Below are 22,448 nucleotides of genomic sequence, written 5' to 3'. Positions count from 1 at the left end.
ATTCTTCCCCCAACGTGCATGTCAAAACGGATCGCAGCATGATCACTATTCCCCAATGGCTCAGTAACGTTTACATCTCTAACCAGGTCCTGCATACCGCACAATATTAAATCCAGAGTCACCTGTCCTCTGGTGGGCTCCTTGACTAGCTGCTCTAAGCCACAGTCATTTAGCAAGTCAAGAAATCTGGTTTCCTCATCGTGACCAGAACACAAATTGACCCAGTCAATATGAGGTTAATTGAAGTCCCCCATGATTACAACCCTGTCCCTCCTTGTCACCTCCCTGATCTGTCTCCTCATTTCAAGGTCCCCATCTAATTTCTGGTTTGGAGGACGATAGCACGCCCCCAGTATTACATTGCTGCACAAGCCTGGTAATTTAACCCACAGAGATTCTACGGTGGAGTCGGACCCACCTTCAATCTCTACTTTGCTGGATTCTATCCCTTCCTTAACATAAAGGGCCACCCCACCTCCAACACGCCCCTGCCTGTCCGTCCTGTAGAGTTTATAGCCCGGGATTGCGGTATCCCACTGATTCTCCGCATTCCACCAGGTTTCCGTTATGCCCACTATGTCAATGTTTTCCCTTGTCACCAGACATTCCAGTTCTCCCACCTTTGCTCGTAGACTTCGGGCATTCGCATAAAAGCATTTATACACGGAATGCCCCAGGATGGCCTGCTTATTCGCTCCTTTGTCCCCGCATCCTCTCATTGTGCCAAACCGTCTGTCACATCCAATCACTCTACCTTTGCCAATTTCTTCTCCTACCCTGCCTTTGTCTTGTTGTTCTCTAACCTCCCCATCCTCATCTCATAGGGATGAGGAGTCCCGAACCGGATGCCCCTCGGCTCCTGTCGGCCTTCCCCCAGGGATCAGTTTAAAAGCTGCTCTGCCACCTTTTTAATGTTATGTGCCAGCAGTCTGGTTCCATTCTGGTTCAAGTGGAACCCGTCCCTCTTGTACAGGCCCCGCTTGTCCCAAAAAGTTCCCCAGTACCTAATGAATCTAAACCCCTCCTCCCTACACCACCGTCTCATCCATGCATTGAGACCCCTGATCTCCGCCTGCCTAGCTGGCCCTGCGCGTGGAACAGGTAGCACTTCAGAGAACGCTACCTTTGAAGTCCTGGCTTTCAGCTTCCTGCCTAAAAGCCTAAATTTGGCCTCCAGGACCTCCCAGCTACACTTGCCCACGTCTTTGGTGCCGACATGCACCACAGCTGCTACCTCTCCCCCAGCACTGTCTACTAGCCTGTCTAGACGAGAAGTGATGTCCGCAACCTTCGCACCAGGCAGGCAAGTCACCATGCGGTCCTCACATCCGTCGCAAACCCCCCTCTCTATGTTTCTAATAATCGAATCCCCCACTACAAGAAGCTCCCGAACCCCCTCCTGCCGAGGAGTATCCCGAGTGCGTTCGGATATGGGCCCATCCCCTGGAGAAGGGGTCCTCCCTAGGGGATTGTTTCCCTCTTCTCCAGGATGACGTCCTCCAGTCCCGAGACTTCCCACCCGGGCAGCCGAGGAGCTGCACGCCTGAGGTTGGGACGAAGCCTGATCGTCCCCAGAAGTCTCCCCACGGTCCTCCTTTGCCTGCCTGCGCTTCTCCAGGTCGGCCACCAAGGCTTCAAGGGAGCGGACGCGTTCCCTGAGACCCTGGAGCTCCTTGCACCGAGGACACACCCATGACTTATGCCCCAGAGGCATATAATCATACATGTGGCACTCAATGCAGAACACTGGATAGCCCCCTCCCTGCTGCTGGCTGCCTGACTGCATAGCTTTTTTGTTCTTGTTGTTTTATTTAGGGGTACTTTTATAAACCCTACACTGGTTAGCAGCCCTCTTCTCAAGGGAAGAGGAAGGGCAGTGTATGGGGCCCTGGCCTCCTCGCCCTGCTACTGAACTCGCCTAGATGCTAAACTCTCAGTTTACCTGGCACTTGGGGTCCCAGAGGCACTTAGGGTTCCCAGAGGCCACACACGTCTGGAGAGAGCCTCACACGATGGCAGGCCTAGCTTTATGCTCCTGGCTGGCTCCTCTTCCCTCCTTCTTTCCTGATTGAAAGGGGGGCTGGTCTTCCCATGCCACTGGGAAGTGGGGCTTTTACTACTAAAAATAGCTAGAGACTTGGAAACAGGACCATTTGGCAGCTTAAAGGTAAGAACCCCAATTTTGGCACACTTTTGAAAGTATTTAAGTTCGGGCCCCAGTATCTGCTGGCAGCTACAGTGCGTCAAACCCACAGACACTGGATTCACAGATACTTACCTGTAACAACCTATCTGTTAAAGACTCGAGCAACATGTTAAATTATGTTTTAAACTCATCCAGCCATGAAAGCCTTTGTATGCTTGTAACCTAGCTATTGATTCCATCCATCCTCTACTGGATAAAATAGACACTCTCCTTTAGAAAGGTGTCGTTGAGTCAGTGCCTCTCAGCCAAAATCATTGAGGCATTTACTCAAAGCACTCCATAATATCAGAGCAAGACAGTGGCCTGCGTCCAATATTAGACCTGAAAGATATAAATAATGCTTCTTTATAAACTCCATACCAAGCATCCTGATGTTCCTTTGCAGAGATGCTGTTTGTATAGTTCATTATGTCTACAGCATCATAAGTATTGATGTTTTACAGTCTTCACCAAGTGCTTCCAATAGCAAGCATTTTCCTTCAGCATCTCTATAGAACTGAGGGTGTTCACAAAGTATATGGCTGAGGTCACTGTGTTCTTGTGGTATTGAGAGATAATGATTTTCTATACCTGGATAATTGGCTTGTAGTGGCAGAATCCAAGCAGCATCTTCTAAGATACCTAGACTTCACTGTGACTCTGCTAACATCCTTGAACCACAAGAAGTTTCAATTGAAACAAACTCAGCGGATCCAGTTTATAGAACTACTGCTGGATTATACTCTCTGGCATGCATATTTCCCAGAATCAAAGGGTCAGATAATATATCTCATCACAGAATTTTGTAGACCACAGTCTCGGTTGGCGTTTCAAATCCAGTGACTTTAGCACATGCCATTAATCACTGCAGATGTCCTGTTTGCACAACTGCCAATTAGAGGACAGGTCCTCTCATGGATTGAGAACTGGTTGGAGGCCAGGAAGCAGAGCGTGGGTGTCAATGGGCAATTTTCACAATGGAGAGAGGTGAAAAGTGGTGTGCCCCAAGGATCTGTTCTGGGACCGGTGCTTTTCAACCTCTTCATAAATGACCTGGAGACAGGGTTGAGCAGTGAGGTGGCTAAGTTTGCAGACGACACCAAACTTTTCCGAGTGGTGAAGACCAGAAGTGATTGTGAGGAGCTCCAGAAGGATCTCTCCAGACTGGCAGAATGGGCAGCAAAATGGCAGATGCACTTCAATATCAGTAAGTGTAAAGTCATGCACATTGGGGCAAAAAATCAAAACTTTAGATATAGGCTGATGGGTTCTGAGCTGTCTGTGACAGATCAGGAGAGAGATCTTGGGGGGGGGGGGTGGATAGGTCGATGAAAGTGTCGACCCAATGTGCGGCGGCAGTGAAGAAGGCCAATTCTATGCTTGGGATCATTAGGAAGGGTATTGAGAACAAAACGGCTAGTATTATAATGCCATTGTACAAATCTATGGTAAGGCCACACCTGGAGTATTGTGTCCAGTTCTGGTTGCCGCATCTCAAAAAAGACATAGTGGAAATGGAAAAGGTGCAAAAGAGAGCGACTAAGATGATTACGGGGCTGGGGCACCTTCCTTATGAGGAAAGGCTACGGCGTTTGGGCCTCTTCAGCCTAGAAAAGAGACGCCTGAGGGGGGGAAATGATTGAGACATACAAAATTATGCAGGGGATGGACAGAGTGGATAGAGAGATGCTCTTTACACTCTCACATAATACCAGAACCAGGGGACATCCACTAAAATTGAGTGTTGGGAGGGTTAGGACAGACAAAAGAAAATATTTCTTGACTCAGCGTGTGGTCGGTCTGTGGAACTCCTTGCCACAGGATGTGGTGCTGGCATCTAGCCTAGATGCCTTTAAAAGGGGATTGGACAAGTTTCTGGAGGAAAGGTCCATTATGGGGTACAAGCCATGATGTGTATGCGCAACCTCCTGATTGTAGAAATGGGCTATGTCAGAATGCCAGATGTAGGGGAGGGCACCAGGATGAGGTCTCTTGTTATCTGGTGTGCTCCCTGGGGCATTTGGTGGGCCGCTGTGAGATACAGGAAGCTGGACTAGATGGGCCTATGGCCTGATCCAGTGGGGCTGTTCTTATATTCTTATGTTCTTATACACGATGTACACAAGAAAAGGGGCACAGCTTCAAGGAATCTTTGCTTCCTGATGTGCACAACTTGTGACTCCTGTTTTCAGCAGCACATTGCCTTAATAGCCATTTGTCTGGCCAGGGTATCCAGCAGCTTGGCAGATGCCATCAACGCAAAAAGAATCAAGATGCCTGTCTGCAAATGAAGCATCAACGCTGATGTCTTTCAGTCTGGGATGCATTGCTGCAGTTGCCCTACTGTGGATTTATTTACAACAACCAGTCTCAGTTCCAAGTGCCAGAGCTTTTGCAGCCAAACCAGACATAAACATTCCACAGGGGAAGCATCTCTAATCCTGTGAGAAGGGCCTATGCTCCCCCCCACACACACACACAGATCACCAAGATCATTCATACGATATGGAAGTTCAACTCTGACAGCATTCTGGTAATGCTACGGTGGTCATGGCAGATGTGGTGTGCAGGTAGATCTGGGAAAGTCCTTTGTTTAAATGGAGATCTACTCTCAGAGTAGACAGTACTGAGTGAGGTGGACCAATGGTGTGAGTACAAGGCAGTTTTGTATGTTCAATTACTATTTTTGAAGTTTATTGTTGGTTGTGGTTTTTTTGCTCATCAGATGTAAATAGCTGTGACGGGTGGGGATGAGCAGAGCCATAACACATCTATGGAGGAGTATTTAATCCTTTTTCCTTGCCCCATGATCCAAACAAAGATGAGCTCCATCCCTGAAGCTGCCAGTAGCCCTGGCAGGGAAGCTTCCATGGTTGCTCTTCACCAGTTTTCTGTGTCCTCAGAAGCTTGCCAAAGGAGTAGGTTAATGTTTCTCCTCCCCATTAACTCCACCATAGTGCGGTTTTGATCATGTGGACTCTCCAGCCCATATTTTTCCTAGACTTGATTTTTTTGCAGCAGTCACAGGTATGTATACGGTGGATTGATATCTGTTGCTGCTCAACCCTGCCACGGAGATGTGCCTGACTTTAGTGGGATGTGTGTAGCACTGCACATCTGTAATGACTTCAAGTCAATGCAGGTATCTTCTGTTGAGCTGCTTTTAATACTCATATTCCAAAGCTGCTCCAAATAAAAAAATGCTACCTCTCACTGTGAACAGAACAATTAAGTTGATGGAGAATTTTGCTTAAGTCACTGAATTAACAGATCTGCCATGTCAAGTACAGCTTTAAGCAAATGGAGCATTTGGGCTGTCCTGGGTCACTAGATCTATATCACCCTTGAATTACCAAGTTGTTGTAGCTGACTTTGTTAATTAGCGGCAAGAATGTGTGACTCCTTTAAGGCTGTCCTGAGATTTCTAAATCTTCGCTGCTTTCTTCTGCAGGATAATAGGCTTTGCCCTGGTCTCCTCCTCCCTAATTGCCTGTTTTAGTTTTGACAGCAAATTCTTTTTTAATTCCTTTGGAACAGCAGTAGCCAGTTCCACTCCCCCAGGAGCCCTCCGTGGGACTCTTGGTTCTTCTGCCATGCTGACTCACGTACATACTCAGGCAGCTATTTATGAACGTTATCGCCACAGACAATTTATTATAGCAGAAACAACTCAAATTAATAGAAGCCAACCATAATAGGATTGCGATTGCTTGTTTATGAACAGAGTATTTTAGTGAGCAAACACCAGCTGTGCGTGACTAAGGGTGGCACACATCCAGTTGGGAGATTATGCTTATGTTTCACTGTGTGGGAAAACTCTCTCGTCAACCTGCTTTAAAAATTCCTCCATCGAGAAAGACTGTGATGCAGCCCCGCGTTGCCAGTGATTCTCTGCTATTGTTGCTATTTTGTATGTGAGCAGCAAGCATCATTTGCAGTTTAGTCTCAGGCAAGAATGTGGCAGATGCCAGTCTTGGTGGGTGGGTGTTAGTGCATTTCTTCTGAAATATGAAATGCACAGATCCAGGCTCAGCTTTTGGGAAGCCCATGGGAGGGAGGGGTTATAGAAAGTGAGAGTGAGTGAATTTCATACGCTTCAAGATCTCCCAGATGAAATTGGGATACTCTTGTACGTTTGTAACACCCTGTAACCCTAATCTAAGAGTCACCCCACACCCCACACCCAGTGTTCCTGCTAAGGTGCATGGCAGTGCAGTGGCACACCATCCCATGCAGTGTGGAGCTCAACAAGTCAGAGGTTCAGCGATGGTTTGATGTTGTCTGGAGGCAGCATAGAGGTGCTGAGCAGCTGCCGAAGAGATCCACACACTAGCTCAGACGCCTTGGGAACAGCACCCACATCCTGTTCACACAGCTGAAAACTTTTCTGCTGTTCTACAGGAGCAAATGAAGCAGGGTGGAATAGTGAACAGACTCCTCCTCCGCTCAGAGATTTAATTTATAGAGACCAGACAGGAGATGCTGAAACCTGAAGATTGGCAAGTCTTGTGTGTGTGGGTGTGCATTAGTATGTTATTTAAAAGGCTTCTCCAAAAGGCAAAATAGGGACAGAGTACCGATAGTCTGAAGGCACATGATGCAGCCACATTACTGAAGCTGAACAGGTGCGCGCTTGATCAGTGCAATGAGAGACCACTTGGAAGTCTTGCGTAAACTATCTTAAGGGGTCTCATGGAAGAACTGTGAAGTAAAAAATGCTGGGGAGGTGCCTTAGCTTAGTGGCAGACCCCTGCTTTGCATGCTGCCAATCAGTGTAGACCAGGGGTCTCCAAATTTTTTGACCAGAGGGCCGCATCAAATATGTGGCGTGGTGTGGAGGGCCGGAAAAGAAATTTAAATATAAAATTTAAATAAATAAATAAATTAGAGATGGAACTTAGGTAAGTGAATAAATGAATGAATGAGCTCATTCATTTAACCTCTGTGGTCCTCAGAACACCCTCTGAGCACAGTTCTGGTCAGGTTCAGTTGAGTGGGCCAGAGGCTTTCATGGGACAAGAGGTTGACCGAGGGCTGGAAAGAGGCTTGCTGTGGGCCGCATCTGGCCCCCCGGGCCGGGGTTTGGAGATCCCTGGTGTAGATAATACTGAGTTAGTCAGACCAATGGTCTGACTCGGTTTGAGACAGCTGCATACTCTCAGTACTGGAGACAGTTTCCAGAAAATCATGCTGGCTCTTGCTAAGCATGGATCATTGGACTCTTTGGCATTTATTCCTTTGTCATTGACCACTTCATCCTTCTTCTTAAGCATGAGGGTGAGGCTACTGTGAGACGCGGGCATTTATTTTCTACTGTGAAGAATGGCTTCTGATCTCTAAACTATTCTCTAGTTTTTGAGGAATCTAACAAAATCGAGCACCTTCAGTGAGGGATTTTACTGTAACCGACAGAGGCAGCCAGCAGAGGGAGCGCAACAAACCAAATTCTGTGTCTGCCCATCCCCCCATAACACTTTGATACTGGTCATGACATCATAAAATGATTTTTTTTAAAAAAATGCGGAGCAAAATCCTCTTAACAGAATCTACTTTAAGAACAGGAAATGGGCAAGCCAAGAAGAATGATAAATCACTCCATGTTCAAGAGCTGTTATATAGTGAACCCTTGTATCCACAGGGGATCTGTCCCAGGAGCCCCTGTGGATACTGTGGTCTGAGGAAAGTGCTTAAAGGATTTCCTGCATACAACTAGAAGTGCCTCCTGGTTGCATCTGGGAGGTCAAGTGAGACCTCCAGCACAGGTCGACACCCGCACTGAGTCAAATCCATGGGTTCAGACCCCACAGATAAAGAGGGTCCACTGTAATTGTGATAGACATAAATGGACAAAGAGTTGACACAATTGAAAAAAAATCTACACTTTGGAGAGTGTTGATCAGATTACAGTTTGTTATATACTATTATTATTATTGGCAGCCTTCAGTCTCGAAAGACTCTGGTATCGCGCTCTGGATGGTGGTTCTGGCACAGCGTCTAGTGTGGCTGAAAAGGCCGATTTGGGAGTGACAATCCCTTCCACACTGGGAGCAAGTGCAGTCTGTCCCTGGTCTGTCTCCCTGGCTATGGGCCTTCCTTCTTTGCCTCAGTCTGTTGGCCAAGTGTCTCTTCAAACTGGGAAAGGCCATGCTGCACAGCCTGCCTCCAAGCGGACCGCTCAGAGGCCAGGGTTTCCCACTTGTTGAGGTCCATCCCTAAGGTCTTCATAACATCCCTAAGTTTGTTATATAAGTTTGTCTTATCAATCTACTTCAGGGGTTTGAATGTAATGTATTATGTTTTTTCAGAAGAGTCAGTGATGGCTGGGCATAGATAAAAATATTTGCCTAATTAGTGTAAGTATTAAATAAACTTGAAATGGAAAGATAAGGAGATTTTTTTTTAATGGATCAGTTTGTCCCTTTAGGGAGAAGGGCGAGATATAAATAAAGTTTATTATTATTTATTATTTATTTGTGGAATTCTGATTTCAGTAATAACTTTATATAAAATCAATAGGTCTTACTTTTGGTGCATGTTGACAAAAGCAGCAAGATTGTACATAGGATAAGATTCTTTTAATTTAATGAATGTATATCCTGTCTTTTTCCTAGTACTCAAGGCAGCTTACAGATTAAAAATTTAACAATAATGAAACATTAAAAAGCAAGACAGAAACATCCAGTGGATTGCATAAAATTAAACAGTTAAAATTACAAACAGTTAAAACGCCAGTCCATCATGTCAACCGTCAAAGGCCATCCTGAATCAAAAGGTCTTAAGGCCCCACTGAAAAGTCTCCAAAGAAGGAGCAGTTTTTAATTCCAGGCGGAGGGAATTCCACAATCAGGGTGCCACAGCTGGGAAGGCCCCATTCCTTGCTGCCGCCACCCTCACCTCCATCAATGGATGGATATATATTCTATGCTATCACTTGTGGTTTCATCCCTACCTTGGAATATGTGGGAATATTTACGCTTATCTGCAAATGCACCTTGAAAACTGGAGGCCCAACATTAGGGGCTAAATACATAGAATTCAGAAGAGGTGGGATGAAGGTCAAATGTAATTCTCTAGTAGTGAAAGGGGGCATTCCTAACCAAAACTGTGGTTCATCTTGTGCTTGCCCTTTCCCATTGTTCTCTCTTTTCAGCTAAATACAAATTGCAGCCGGAGGCATAGCTGGAGGGGGGTCGGAGCGCTCAGGCTGGCAGGGAGCCTCAGCGAGGCGGGCAAGCGGCCCCTCCCTTCGGAGCCATTCTGAGCCGCTTGCCCTCCTCTCTGAGGCTCCCTGCCAGCCTGAGCGCTCCGACCCCCCCTCCAGGGACGCCACTGATTGAAGCAAACATCAATTCATGCAAACAGTATAATGATTATAACACGGCATACATAAGCACCATTATAAACGTTTAACACAGGTGAGTGTATCTTTCAGATGATTCCTATGCCTTTTTCCTTCCTTATGCAGGAATACTGTAATTTAAAACTGAGGTTGTGCTCACAGGAACAAATGCAGTAGTGGAGGCCATTCTGGAGGGCATGTTTGTCTTCTGTACTATTCATATATTCTTTGGCCCTAATTTGGAGAAGGGAATCTGCACGACATGGCAGTTTGCATGTACAGATTCGTGTGGGGGCGGGGCGGTTGTAATCGGTGGAGCTTTGTTCCCTGCCCCCCAGACCTTCCCAGCAAGGGAGAGGAGGCCTAACGAAGGGTGGAGGGGAGTGCTTCAGGAGCCTCAGCTGGGTGACCAGAGGGAGGGGGTGACAGCCCCCTTCTCCTCCTCTCTGTCTCTTGAGGGTGGTCTTCACCAGTGGGGCAGCAGGAACTGCTCTACACTTTGCCCCCCTCACCCTCATCACAGGCTTCCCTTATGAAGCCCTCTCTGCTTCCCCCTTCTTCCCTCACCTTCCTCCCACTTCCTTTGTGAGAGCCTTAAAGGGGCCTGGAGCTCTGGTCCCTGCCTCCCTTCTTTCCCTTGTGTTTGGTGGAACGGGCAGCTGGGCGGGCGTGCCCGGGGTCCAGGCAGCCTCTCCACCTCCTCCTGAGGCTTTTGCTGCCAGCCTGGGGACCCTCCTCCAGCCTCTCCAGGTAAGTCAGGGCAGGAGGGAAGCAGCCGACCCTGACACAGATCTTTCTCTGGATTGAGAATTGTGGATTCCTAAATCTGATGTGCATTTATATAAAGATATTGTCCATCAGCATTGTATTGCTTTCAGCGTATCCCTATCTGCGGTCTGACTCGGAGCCCAATCCTATGCATGTATACTCAGATCTATTATAGTCACTGGAGCTTACTCCCAGATAAGTGTGGATAGGATCGCAGCCTCAGGGCCCAATCTTGTCCAACTGTCCAGCACTGGTGCAACCCCAAGGTAAGGAAACAAATGGTTCCATACTTTGAGGAGGTCTCTGTTACTGCCTCCCCACCACAGGATACAGTGCATGTCCCATTGGCACGGCTGCACCGGCACTGGAGAATTGGATAGGATTAGGCGCTTAGTCATCTGCAAATAGAGCTGAGTTGGAGTATTATGTATACAGTAGGAGAACAATCTCTTCCATACATGGAATAAATACCATGTTCAGGGAAATCACATGATATTGTGCCAAAGTTGTTCTGTGCCTTGATTTCTTGAGAGGAACTGGTCTGCTATCAGTTGTTGCTGCAGACTTCAGAACTTGTAAAGCCAGTGGATTACAGCAGTCATGTTTGGAGAATCTCCTCTAGACTGGCATTATTAGCTTAGGTTGCAGTCCTGTATATTTAGTAGTCAGCTCCATTGGACACAGTGGGGTTACTGCTAAATAAACACGTATAGGGCCGAACTGTTAGTGCACCTTAACCTGTTTTGTGTTTGATTCCATGTGTATTTGTGTTAGATGTGTGGAGGACTTAATCTTAAACACAACTCTATAAATAAATAAATAAATAAATAAAATCCACATGCCTTATTGGAATCTTGCAGTAAAGCATACACTTCTGAAGTCATTTTGTAATCTGATGTGTGCCATGTCCAAAGAAGGCACTATCAGTCTTATTCTAAGGCTTTTTCTCCCCAGTCTGTCATAAGAACATAAGAACAGCCCCACTGGATCAGGCCATAGGCCCATCTAGTCCAGCTTCCTGTATCTCACAGCGGCCCACCAAATGCCCCAGGGAGCACACCAGATAACAAGAGACCTCATCCTGGTGCTCTCCCCTACATCTGGCATTCTGACATAACCCATTTCTACAATCAGGAGGTTGCGCATACACATCATGGCTTGTACCCCATAATGGATTTTTCCTCCAGAAACTTGTCCAATCCCCTTTTAAAGGCGTCCAGGCTAGATGCCATCACCACATCCTGTGGCAAGGAGTTCCACAGACCAACCACACGCTGAGTAAAGAAATATTTTCTTTTGTCTGTCCTCACCCTCCCAACACTCAATTTGAGTGGATGTCCCCTGGTTCTGGTGTTATGTGAGAGTGTAAATGTCTTCATTTTCAGACAGTTGTAAGAAAGATGCTTCAGAATCCATGCTTAAGAATCCATTCCAGGGTGTTTCTGGTGGTTAAAAATGAACTTGCAGATTGAACAAGAGTGCTACTTAGATGCAAGCATGAGGCAGGCAGTTCTCTAAATATTTAGTCTTTCAAACAATAATTAGGGAATAAAGCATTAGGGTGCCTATTTGAAGGGATTTGATTAGCTGTGGATGAAGATAAAAGAAATGAGTCATGAATCTTCATAATCAGGTAAATTATGTGTTTTGTCTGAGAACAAAGGAGTTAGAAAATGGTGGTGTAGTCTTCGAAATCTAGCATGAAAATGTGGCTTTCCGATCTTTAAAATTGCAGCTTTCCTCCCGTAGACATGAAACAGCATAATCTGTCAGAGTAACTCCAGTGGGTTTTTAAATAGCTTTGTACAGTATAAAGAAACATGATTTTTTTTCTTACAAAAAGTGCTAAATGAGATATTTGCTTTGATCTGCACGATTCACCTAAATGATACTGTCTCCCAGTTGACATGTGCATTGAGAGGTTTAAGAAAAGGTATTGGTGGATTGTGTAATGATGACTAATGATGGGGGTGTACAGACTATAATTTTTTTAGAGTATTGGATGGTATAATAAAGGTATTGTTGCCCAGGTACACACATCCTTTTTCTGTTCAGTGGTAGAATGTGCAGCTTTTGTAGTGCTTCAGGGTCCGCAGCAAATAGGCTCTGAAAAAGAAACTGTTCTGGGGTGAAGTTGTCAAGAGAAACACCACTCAGTGGCATCATTAAAGGGGGTGGTGCAGTAAATATGGCAGGCGTGGCACTGTGCCGTGTAAGTGGCCCCTTTCACTTGCCGTCAGAGCCATTCTGGGCAGTAATGACAAGTTGCCGTCACTGCACAAAATGGCTCCAACAGCAAGTGGGAGGGGCCCCTAACATGGCACGGTGCCACGCCTGCCATATTTACTGCACCACCCCCCTTTAATGATGCCATGATTGTCACACCTGCAGTACTTACTGCGCTACCCCGTTAGCTATACTACTGATGCCTCTTAACCCAGTTAGCAGAAGTGTAGTACTAGCGCTAGTTTCAGATGAAATCTGCCACCTGCCAGGGCTTGAAGTGACCGAGTGAGTCATGATTTGCTAAGCAGTAACATTTTTTACATTTATGTGTAGTCGTAAAAGGCTGTGGGATAGATGAGAACCGAGGGCGAAGCTTTCAGCAACCTGGGCTTTATAGTTGCATAGAAGAAAGAATTGCTGCAGGTACAGCTTAGGTCACGGTGTGAAAAACTGCACCTGCCAAAATTTTCTCCTACGCAACTATTGAAGATATAGGTGCCATATAGGGAAAACCTACTTATAAATAACGCTCTGATTAGGGGGTCCTAATTAAACCGTAAATACGGTTGCCAGTGGCAACTCTACCTTTAATTCTGGAATCAGCAGGAAAAGTCTTTAATCTGCTTCATCATTACACAAACAACATAAGAACATAAGAACAGCCCCACTGGATCAGGCCATAGGCCCATCTAGTTCAGCTTTCTGTATCTCACAGCGGCCCACCAGATGCCCCAGGGAGCACACCAGATAACAAGAGACCTGCAAGGCATTCTGGGAATTGTAGTTAAGAACATAAGAACAGCCCCACTGGATCAGGCCATGGCCCATCTAGTCCAGCTTCCTGTATCTCACAGCGGCCCACCAAATGCCCCAGGGAGCACACCAGATAACAAGAGACCTCATCCTGGTGCCCTCCCTTGCATCTGGCATTCTGACATAACCCATTTCTACAATCAGGAGGTTGCGCATACACATCATGGCTTGTACCCCGTAATGGATTTTTCCTCCAGAAACTTGTCCAATCCCCTTTTAAAGGTGTCTAGGCTAGACGCCAGCACCACATCCTGCGGCAAGGAGTTCCACAGACAGACCACACGCTGAGTCAAGAAATATTTTCTTTTGTCTGTCCTAACCCGCCCAACACTCAATTTTAGTGGATGTCCCCTGGTTCTGGTATTATGTGAGAGTGTAAAAAGCATGTCCTTATCCACACTGTCCATCCCCTGCATAATTTTGTATGTCTCAATCATGTCCCCCCTTAGGCGTCTCTTTTCTAGGCTGAGGAGGCCCAAACGCCGTAGCCTTTCCTCATAAGGAAAGTGCCCCAGCCCCGTAATCATCTTAGTCGCTCTCTTTTGCACCTTTTCCATTTCCACTATGTGGACATTTTTTGAGATGCGGTGACCAGAACTGGACACAATACTCCAGGTGTGGCCTTACCATAGATTTGTACAACGGCATTATAATACTAGCCGTTTTGTTCTCAATACCCTTCCTAATGATCCCAAGCATAGAATTGGCCTTCTTCACTGGCGCCGCACATTGGGGCGACACTTTCATTGACCTGTCCACCACCACCCCAAGATCTCTCTCCTGTCACAGACAGCTCAGAACCCATCAGCCTATATGTGAAGTTTTGATTTTTTGCCCCAATGTGCATGACTTTACACTTACTGACATTGAAGCGCATCTGCCATTTTGCTGCCCATTCTGCCAGTCTGGAGAGATATTTCTGGAGCTCTTGAAAAGATTCTTGAAAAGATTCTGGCAGAACAGGAAGCCAGAGTGTGCCTCTCAAGATGCTGCTAGTCAGGGAAGAGGGAAGAGGATGCTACAAACTAGGGAGCGCACCCACCACTCCTTCTTTATAAAACCCTCTTCATGGGCAGTGGGTGCAGAAGGAGCACACTTGCTTTGTTTCTGTGTAAGTAAACTTTATGGGCACGCAGGGGACGGGCCTCCGCAGATTTGGATCTATGGTTAACTGAATCTGCTGATACCAGATCTGTGGATACGGGTCCGCCTGTACAGTCTTGGTGGAAACCAATTAGTAGTGCTACAGGAATGATTAACAATAGCGACTTTAAGGTTCATCTTGAAGTTGCTGTGCTTAAACCATAAACCTTATCTAGTCTCATCTTAACCACCCAAAGAAAATAAATGTATATGTTTCCTTAGCTGCTTGCTTCATTGTTCAATCGCTCTTGTAGTTAAAAACCATTCCTAATGTTTTATCTGAAGTTCCTTTCGTGCAGTTTATTGCCTGCTGTCCATCAGTCTCTGGTAATTGAGTCATTACACTCCATCATGCTGGTGGCTATCTCTTTTAAAAACTTTTATAGAATTGTAAAGCTGGGAGGAACCTGAAGGTAATCCTACCACACCCCTTTACAGAATAGCCTGTCTCCTCTCTGGCTAATAGAGTATGGCAAATAAAGATCAGGAACTACTAATGTGCATCCTGTCTGAAGTGCCTTCAGGTTGAAGAAATAACTTGTTAAAGCAAGTAAACTGTATTTGGCTACAGGAAGGAGAACATACCCTGGTCTTCCAGTTCCTTCATGATCCTAGTTGCAGAATTGACAGTTAGAGCTGAGTGTGGATTTAGCATTTTGCAGTCCTATCTCTATAAACGTTTTTTAAGGACGATCATCATTCTTATAAAATTTTGATACGGTTCGCTCTATTTTTATTATAAGTTTACCTCGCTTTTAAAAATAAAATAATTTTAAAGGCAATTTCAAAATTAACAAAACAAACGCCACAAGTTGCAAATGAATTTTATAGCTCTATAAACATGAAACCATCACATTTCTTGAAGCAAGCAGGGTATGCAGTAGATTCACCAAAAAAAAAAAAATTAGAAGTGCTAGCAATTAAAAACATGAGCATCTTTTTATTACAACTTCTGTGCAAAAAAAAGTGGAAAAAAAACACACAAAACCCTGTTTTCACTTGCTATCCAAAACTTGATCCGAGGAGAACATTCCAGAGCTGGGGTGCCATAACAGAGAAGACTCAGTCCTGGGTAGCCATCAGATGAATAGGCAAATTTCTTTTGAAACAGCTGGCCCTTGAGATTTGGCTTTGGAGCAGGCTATACAGCTTCATAGGCAGAAAACAGCACTTTGAATTGAACTTGGAAACCCACAGGGAGCCAGTGAAGCTATTTTAAATAATGGCAATTACCCGTGCATTTTGAACCGGTTGAAATTTCCAAATAGTCTTCAAAGGCAGTTCCACATGAAACCCATTGCAGTTCCACATGAAACTCACTGCATGAATGTTACCAGGGCACAGGTAGTGTTGCTGTTGGTGAATCAGACTTGGCTGACGAAGAGTGTTTTGTGGAATAAATGCCAAATCGAATGACACTCCTGAGGTGTGAGTGAGCCTGACTCTTAATGGGGAGTGTAGCCCCATCTAGGACAGGTTGAAACTGCGCTTCCTTGGCCATCTGCCATCAGTCTTGTGTAGCCTGAGTTTCAGTTTAGACTTGATCATTGCCAGTTGTAGTTTTTACACTAGATAATTGTCCCTCTCTTTGGTATTAGCATAGCAAGAAAGGTAACATTATTGCTAATAGATGCTTTTAGGAGTGGGTCATTCTGACTTACTTCTTATGTAGATAATAAGGCTACAGCGTTTGGGCCTTTTCAGCCTAGAAAAGAGGCGCTTGAGGGGGGACATGATTGAGACATACAAAATTATGCAGGGAATGGACAGAGTGGATAGAGAGATGCTCTTTACACTCTCACATAATACCAGAACCAGGGGACATCCACTAAAATTGAGTGTTGGGCGGGTTAGGACAGACAAAAGAAAATATTTCTTGACTCAGCGTGTGGTCTGTCTGTGGAACTCCTTGCCACAGGATGTGGTGCTGGCGTCTAGCCTAGACGCCTTTAAAAGGGGATTGGACAAGTTTCTGGAGGAAAAATCCATTATGGGGTACAAGCCATGATGTGTATGCGCAACCTCCTGATTTTAGAAATGGGTTATGTCAAAATGCCAGATGCAAGGGAGGGCACCAGGATGAGGTCTCTTGTTATCTGGTGTGCTCCCTGGGGCATTTGGTGGGCCGCTGTGAGATACAGGAAGCTGAACTAGATGGGCCTATGGCCTGATCCAGTGGGGCTGTTCTTATGTTCTTATGTGTTCTGTGTAGAAATGTGTAAAAACCTCTTGCGGTTCACAGCCTTTTGGTCCCCCTATTACCAAAATCTGCTTCCTTCTCTATAATCACGTCTCTCCCAACCTGGACTAGGACACAGCTTCATATACCTGAGAAAATACTCTAGTCCCAACACGGGCAGAGCCTTCAGGTTTATGGAATCTGTTTTGTATTTTACTAGAGCTACTAAAGTCTACTCACGAGTCCTAGCTGTAGAATATTTAATTTTTTCATATTCTACTTTTCTCACTAAAGATAAGTGAAAAATAGGCTCAGGGTAGGGATAGAACCAGACATGAAATGGTGGCTTGGGGTGGAGCCACTTCCCTTCTGAACGCCACGGGCATTCTGGGGTAACTGGGGTTACACACACTGGGGTAAATTGCATATGCAAGTAGAAATCTCCATGTGAGTTACTGCAGAGCAGAGATTTTGAATTCAACTTTTTTTGAGAGCAGAAAGTATTTTTGTTGATAAAACAGTGAGAAACACTTGCTGACCTCCCAGTAGGTCCTAATCATCCTTTCTGCCTGCACTGTTGTTCTACGAAAGCTTGTGCCACAGTAAGCTATTGGCTTTTCAAGGCATTAGAGATGCTGTGTTTGCTGCAACAGATTTAATGTGTCTCCAAAATATGAAGCAATTCACCCTTGTTGGTTTACTGTTAATGTATGTTCATTCTTCATTTTTATTTTCTCATATACTTAAGTTTTGACTTAAGCCTATATTTTTCTAATTGGCCCAGATCCATGCTTTTTTCCATGTAATTGCAGTGGGCTCTCAGAATCCATGGGGATTTGGTTCTGGGGTCACCTTCCCCCACCCCCGCACATGGATGCCAAAATCCGGATACTCAAGTTCCATTTAAAAAACAGCATTCCCTACTTGTGTGTCACGGCCCAATGTGCAAAGCCCAGGACCATGTCGGGCTGCAGTACCATGGGACAGTATCAGGCAGTTCCTGGAAGCCACTTCTGGGTCATGCCAAGGCGTGCAGCCTGCTCCGTTGGCTCTGGTGTCCCCCAAATGCGATGCACATTTGGGAAATGCCTCCTGGGGCGGGTCACACAGATTCAGTGTGACCTGAATCTGGCTTCCGGGAGTGCCTGATATTGCCCCTTGGCGCTGCATCCTCATGGTTGTTTTTGAATCTGTGGGTGCCGTGCCCATATATAAGGAAGGCCCACTGTACTGGACCTGTGTAGGGGGTATGCTTACTTCTTCAGCAAGGGCTGGATTAGTATTGCATTGGAAATTAGCTTACTGTACCACTTGACTGTCTAGAAAGTTAACTAGATTTAAAGCTTGTAACAAACTAATTTTGGTGACCCTTTGGCTTGCATAGTTGTCCTGTTTCTTGAAGAATGTTGTGTGTGTTTTGTTTCCCACAGACCAAATCAGTTGGTTTGCTTGATGCTGATGTGTATGGGCCTTCTATTCCAAAAATGATGAATTTGAAAGGAAGTCCTGAAGTGACGTCAAGTAAGTTCAACTGTGTATCACCTTCTTCATCAAAAGCTGTTGGGTGGACCATTGGCTACAGTTGGGTTCCAATTTTATGTTCAGATCTTAAGTCAGAGGTTCCCAAACTCCTCCAAGGAAGTTGGGAACCTTGTAAGTAATGGTGGGGGTGGGGTTTGCACAGGGCTGTGGCCCTAATGGTGCTGCGGGGACCCAGGGATGGTCCCATGTACATGGGTGGGGGCCTCCGGAAGCCTTCATAAGGGTCCTGAAGGCTTGCAGTCCCCTCTTCAAGCCTCTACCCTGAGCTCCACTCCCTGATTTGAGCTCACTTCCAGTTTGTTACTTTAGAACAGAACTTGCATGTTTCAAATTATTGCATAATAAAATACAGTTAGGACTGTAGCATTTCACATTGGAGACTAGAAATCACATGTTTGAATGTAACGTGTATAATTAGTATGATGGGAGAAAGAGACTTCCTGGCATGGCCATGATTCCTTAAAAATTCAGACATAAAATTCACAAGTGATATTAAATTATTCTGTTTTCAAAGAATTCTTTACTCTGGGAAAGCAACTTCAGACACAGTCTGACTTCTCTTACCTATATACAGGTGGGGCCGTGGTATCTGTAGGGGATCCATTCTCAGACCCCCCTCGCTGATACTGAATTTTGCAGATACTCAAATCCACAATCTTCAGCCCATTAATCATAGGGGACCGGAGGGCTTTCTGAAGCTGAGAGGCAGTCTGCTTGCTGCCTCTCCAGGATTCAGAATAGCCCAGAGAGGCAAAAAAAAAAAAAAAAAAGCCACTTCTGGTTTCTCAAGGAAATGCTTTTCAAGGCAGACTGTTTCAGAGCTTCTTTTGCCTGCAATATATTACCTAAATTCACATCCCATACAGTCTGAGTGGCTGTCATGTAACAGGAGTACAGAGTACATGATACACTGTTCCCTTTGAAAGGTATTGTGGCAAGAGATATTGCTTGTCTTTTGTACTATTCCTGAAAGCATCATGACAAAGTGAGGAGGTGGATAATAATGATTTGAAGGGTGAAAAAAATCTAATGTTTCAGCTGTATAAAATGCTGGTGTTCACCATGCAATGGATTCTGAAGCTTCTGTATAATCCCTGCACATGCCTGATCTTGTCTGATCTCGGAAGCTAAGCAGGATCAGGCCTGGTTAGTACTTGGATGGGAGACCACTTGGGAATACCAGGTGCTGTAGGCTTATACCATAGTCTTTCGAGACTGAAGGTTGCCAACCATTTGTATAATCTTGGAACAAACCCTTGTCTGCTGCAGTCTTATTTCTAAGTGCCTGTGGAGGTGTAACTGTTCTGTCACTATGCACTGGTGTATAATTTTAGAGTAGAGAAATTAATAGTTGTGATCATGAGCTATTGAGAATGGCATCAGCCATTTAAAATGTACCTTTTAAACCTGTGGGTGTTGCCATATTTTATGTTTGACTGTTTTTTAAGTATGGAAGCCGCAGTCCATGACTGAACTTGTATTCATGGGAAGTAACTGGCTGTGCGTGCAGAAAACTTATATGGTCACCCCTTGTCTTACGTGAGGGTTGCATTCTCGAATCAGTGTGTGAAGCTAAAATTGTGCGTACTCAAAATTACAGATATGCGCCACTTATCAGTGGGAATCTGTTCTGCATCCTTTGGTGCATCTGTCATTGTCTGGCGATTGTGAATAGTTGCCGGCTCACACCCCAGAACGCCTTGTAGTATCCCTTTAATACCCCAGAATAGTCAGATGGCAAGAAGGAATGCAGTTATCTGCACTCTTTCCTGAGAAAGCGCCAACAGAAAGTGCGCAAACGGTAGAGCTGGCAAGGAAGAATGGTTGAGCTGGTAAGAAAGCTAGCCTGGTGAGTTCTGCAAGACCAGCATTGGATATGCAGTTAGTGGATTGGTTGGGTGGTCAGTTGGTCAATGGAATGTTGTTACATGGTACATACCATTGAGAACTCATTGAAAATCTCTTGGATTGGAAAAATAGGTAGTGTCTCTTTAAAAACTGCAAGAAGCAAGTTGGAACTGAGACCAGCTGAGGTAGGAACAGCTTCATTCTGTGACCCCAGGCTCACTCTCAGGCATGTATTTTGTAAGTAGAATGGCAGGTGGAATTGCCTGCACTGTTTTTTCCCCCCTGTGTGTTTTTGTTGTGGTGGTGGTTTGCTGTGTGTGCGTACAGGTAGTTGATTGTACACAAGTCAACTGCACCTAAGATGAGGGGCAACTATATGATCAACTTCCCCTTAAAGCCCAAAGGAGTAAGTTTTGTTCTTGTTACTTCTGATAAATGCAAGTTTGGGGCATTCGTGGAAGCTGCTAAATATGTCATACAGGTAACATGAGGAGCATATTGTTATGGCATTGCACTATATGGCTCATCAGGGTGACTCGTCATGAGTCAGATTTCTGTTTATTATCAAGTCCCACTCTTTGTGAGAATCTTACTAAGATTCTTAAAGATGTTCATGGAGTGGGGTGGCTTATAAATACCAGAGTGAAAAATCAATATGTGACTATTGATGCTGCATCTTACTGGGGCTCTTCTTTAAAGAAGTTTCATCTTTCTTGGTTTGTCTGAGGACCTGATTGCACAGTAAGTGTTTAAAGCCCACCTCCTCACTTAGGAAACATTCATAGGACTGATTATGTTTATATGACTTTGTCCAACTACTGATCAAGGACAGAAGCTCTTAGTTTAGCTGTAGGAAGCAAGTTCAACTTTGAACAGATGAAGCTTTTCCATTCTAGTTGAAGGCAGCCGAGTAGGAGAGTTTGCAGTCTTAGATATAAGCTGTCCTCCACTCAGCAGTCTGTTTGAGTAGTCTGTGAGTTAGTGAGCCAGATAGTCCAAAAGTCCGGTTCATTGTTAGCCAGTCCGTTGGTTCGTTAGCAGTCGTGGGACAGTCCATGAGTCAAAAGCCAGCAAGTCAGTTAGCCAAAGGTCAGTCCAAAACACAGAGCCATAAGTTAGCAGTCTAGTAGGTCAGTTAGCCACAAAGTCAGTCAACAGGCAAGTCTCCTTTCCTTCCTTCTCTCTCTCCACTGCAACCCACAAACCCTTCCTGCATCAGTTGCTCCTTATATCCCTAGAGAACTCATTGCCTCTAGTGGCTGCAGCTATGCAGCACACCCTCTGCTGAGAGCCCAGGCCTTAACCCTTGAAGGGGCCACTGCTGACACCACATCCTACCTCCTCGCCAGATCTTCCGCAATTCCAATAAAAGATGGGAGGTTGACAGTTCATATGATGATCTTCTGCAAGTGAAATCATTGCTTAACCATGGTTGAGAATTATTTTTGAGTACCTAAGCCAGTGATTTTTAACCTCTTTCATCTCATGGGACACTGTCAAAGCACTACAATTGTCAAGGCGCACCATCTTTTTTTTTTTTTTTTTTTTTTTTTTATAGTTGACAAGGCACACCACTCTTCCAGTGGGGGGGTTCATATTCCCCAATGGCCCTATTAATAAATGATCTTCTCCCAAACTCCTGTGGCTCACCTGCAGACCATTTGCGGCACATCAATATGCTGTGGCATATTGGTTGAAAATAGCTGACCTTAGCCATGGCTTAAGATCAGTGGCAAATGAGAATATAAAAGTGATGTTTGAAATGAATATGCAAACCATGGTTTAAATGTTATATCTGCTTTAACCCATTTCTGCCCAGCCTACAGGTGTACACATTTGGTCCCTGTTGCGTATATGCAGAGTTGGGTAGAAATGGCTTAAGGTGGGGCCAGTGAATGGTCTGGGAGCTTCTGTCTGTATGATTACTGAAGTTAATAAGATGTGGCTCCAATAACCACATCTGGGTGGCGGTCTACCCTATGTAAGAGTGGAATATACATCACATAAACACATAATTAAAAATTTAATTTTGAAAAAACAAGCAAACTCTTGTAAGGCAGTTTCCATGCCTTTCCTGCTTGCTAGGTCGGACAAGCAGATCTCACCTGTGTCTCCTTATATGTGCCCTCTGGGGCCAGGGCTTAGTTAAACCATGGTTTTGCTTTATATTTCTCATCCAGGCTTAATTACTGCAAACCCTGGTTAGTATACTGTAATACTTAAATATTAAGTGGGTCTATGCTTTTCAGTGAAATCATGGAAGTGCTTTTTAAAAGGGTGTATATAACTTTTCTAAGCTGTTTTTAATGCTGCTATTTCTTTTTCTATGCATTGTTGTGCGTTGCATTGTGTTTCTATTGTGCTAACTCATAAACCACTCTGGAAAGGTTTTCATTGAAAGGTGA

At 45.0% G+C, this 22,448-nt stretch overlaps 1 protein-coding gene across 3 annotated transcripts in view; it reads left to right on the top strand.

The window, feature by feature from the left end:
* Window positions 1–22,448, top strand: part of NUBPL (NUBP iron-sulfur cluster assembly factor, mitochondrial) — an 80,776-nt gene that overhangs the window by 12,720 nt on the left and 45,608 nt on the right. The window contains exon 4 of one of the 3 annotated variants that reach the window (XM_066630717.1): window positions 18,084–18,174. The exons of the other annotated variants lie outside the window; for them this stretch is intronic. Within the exon in view, the coding sequence (XP_066486814.1) occupies window positions 18,084–18,174 (91 nt within the window). The remainder of the gene's footprint in view (window positions 1–18,083; window positions 18,175–22,448) is intronic. 3 annotated transcript variants of the gene reach the window in all.

This window comes from Tiliqua scincoides, chromosome 1 (assembly GCF_035046505.1).
Source record: "Tiliqua scincoides isolate rTilSci1 chromosome 1, rTilSci1.hap2, whole genome shotgun sequence".
NCBI lineage: Eukaryota > Metazoa > Chordata > Lepidosauria > Squamata > Scincidae > Tiliqua > Tiliqua scincoides.
This window is presented reverse-complemented; position numbering and strand designations above follow the sequence as displayed.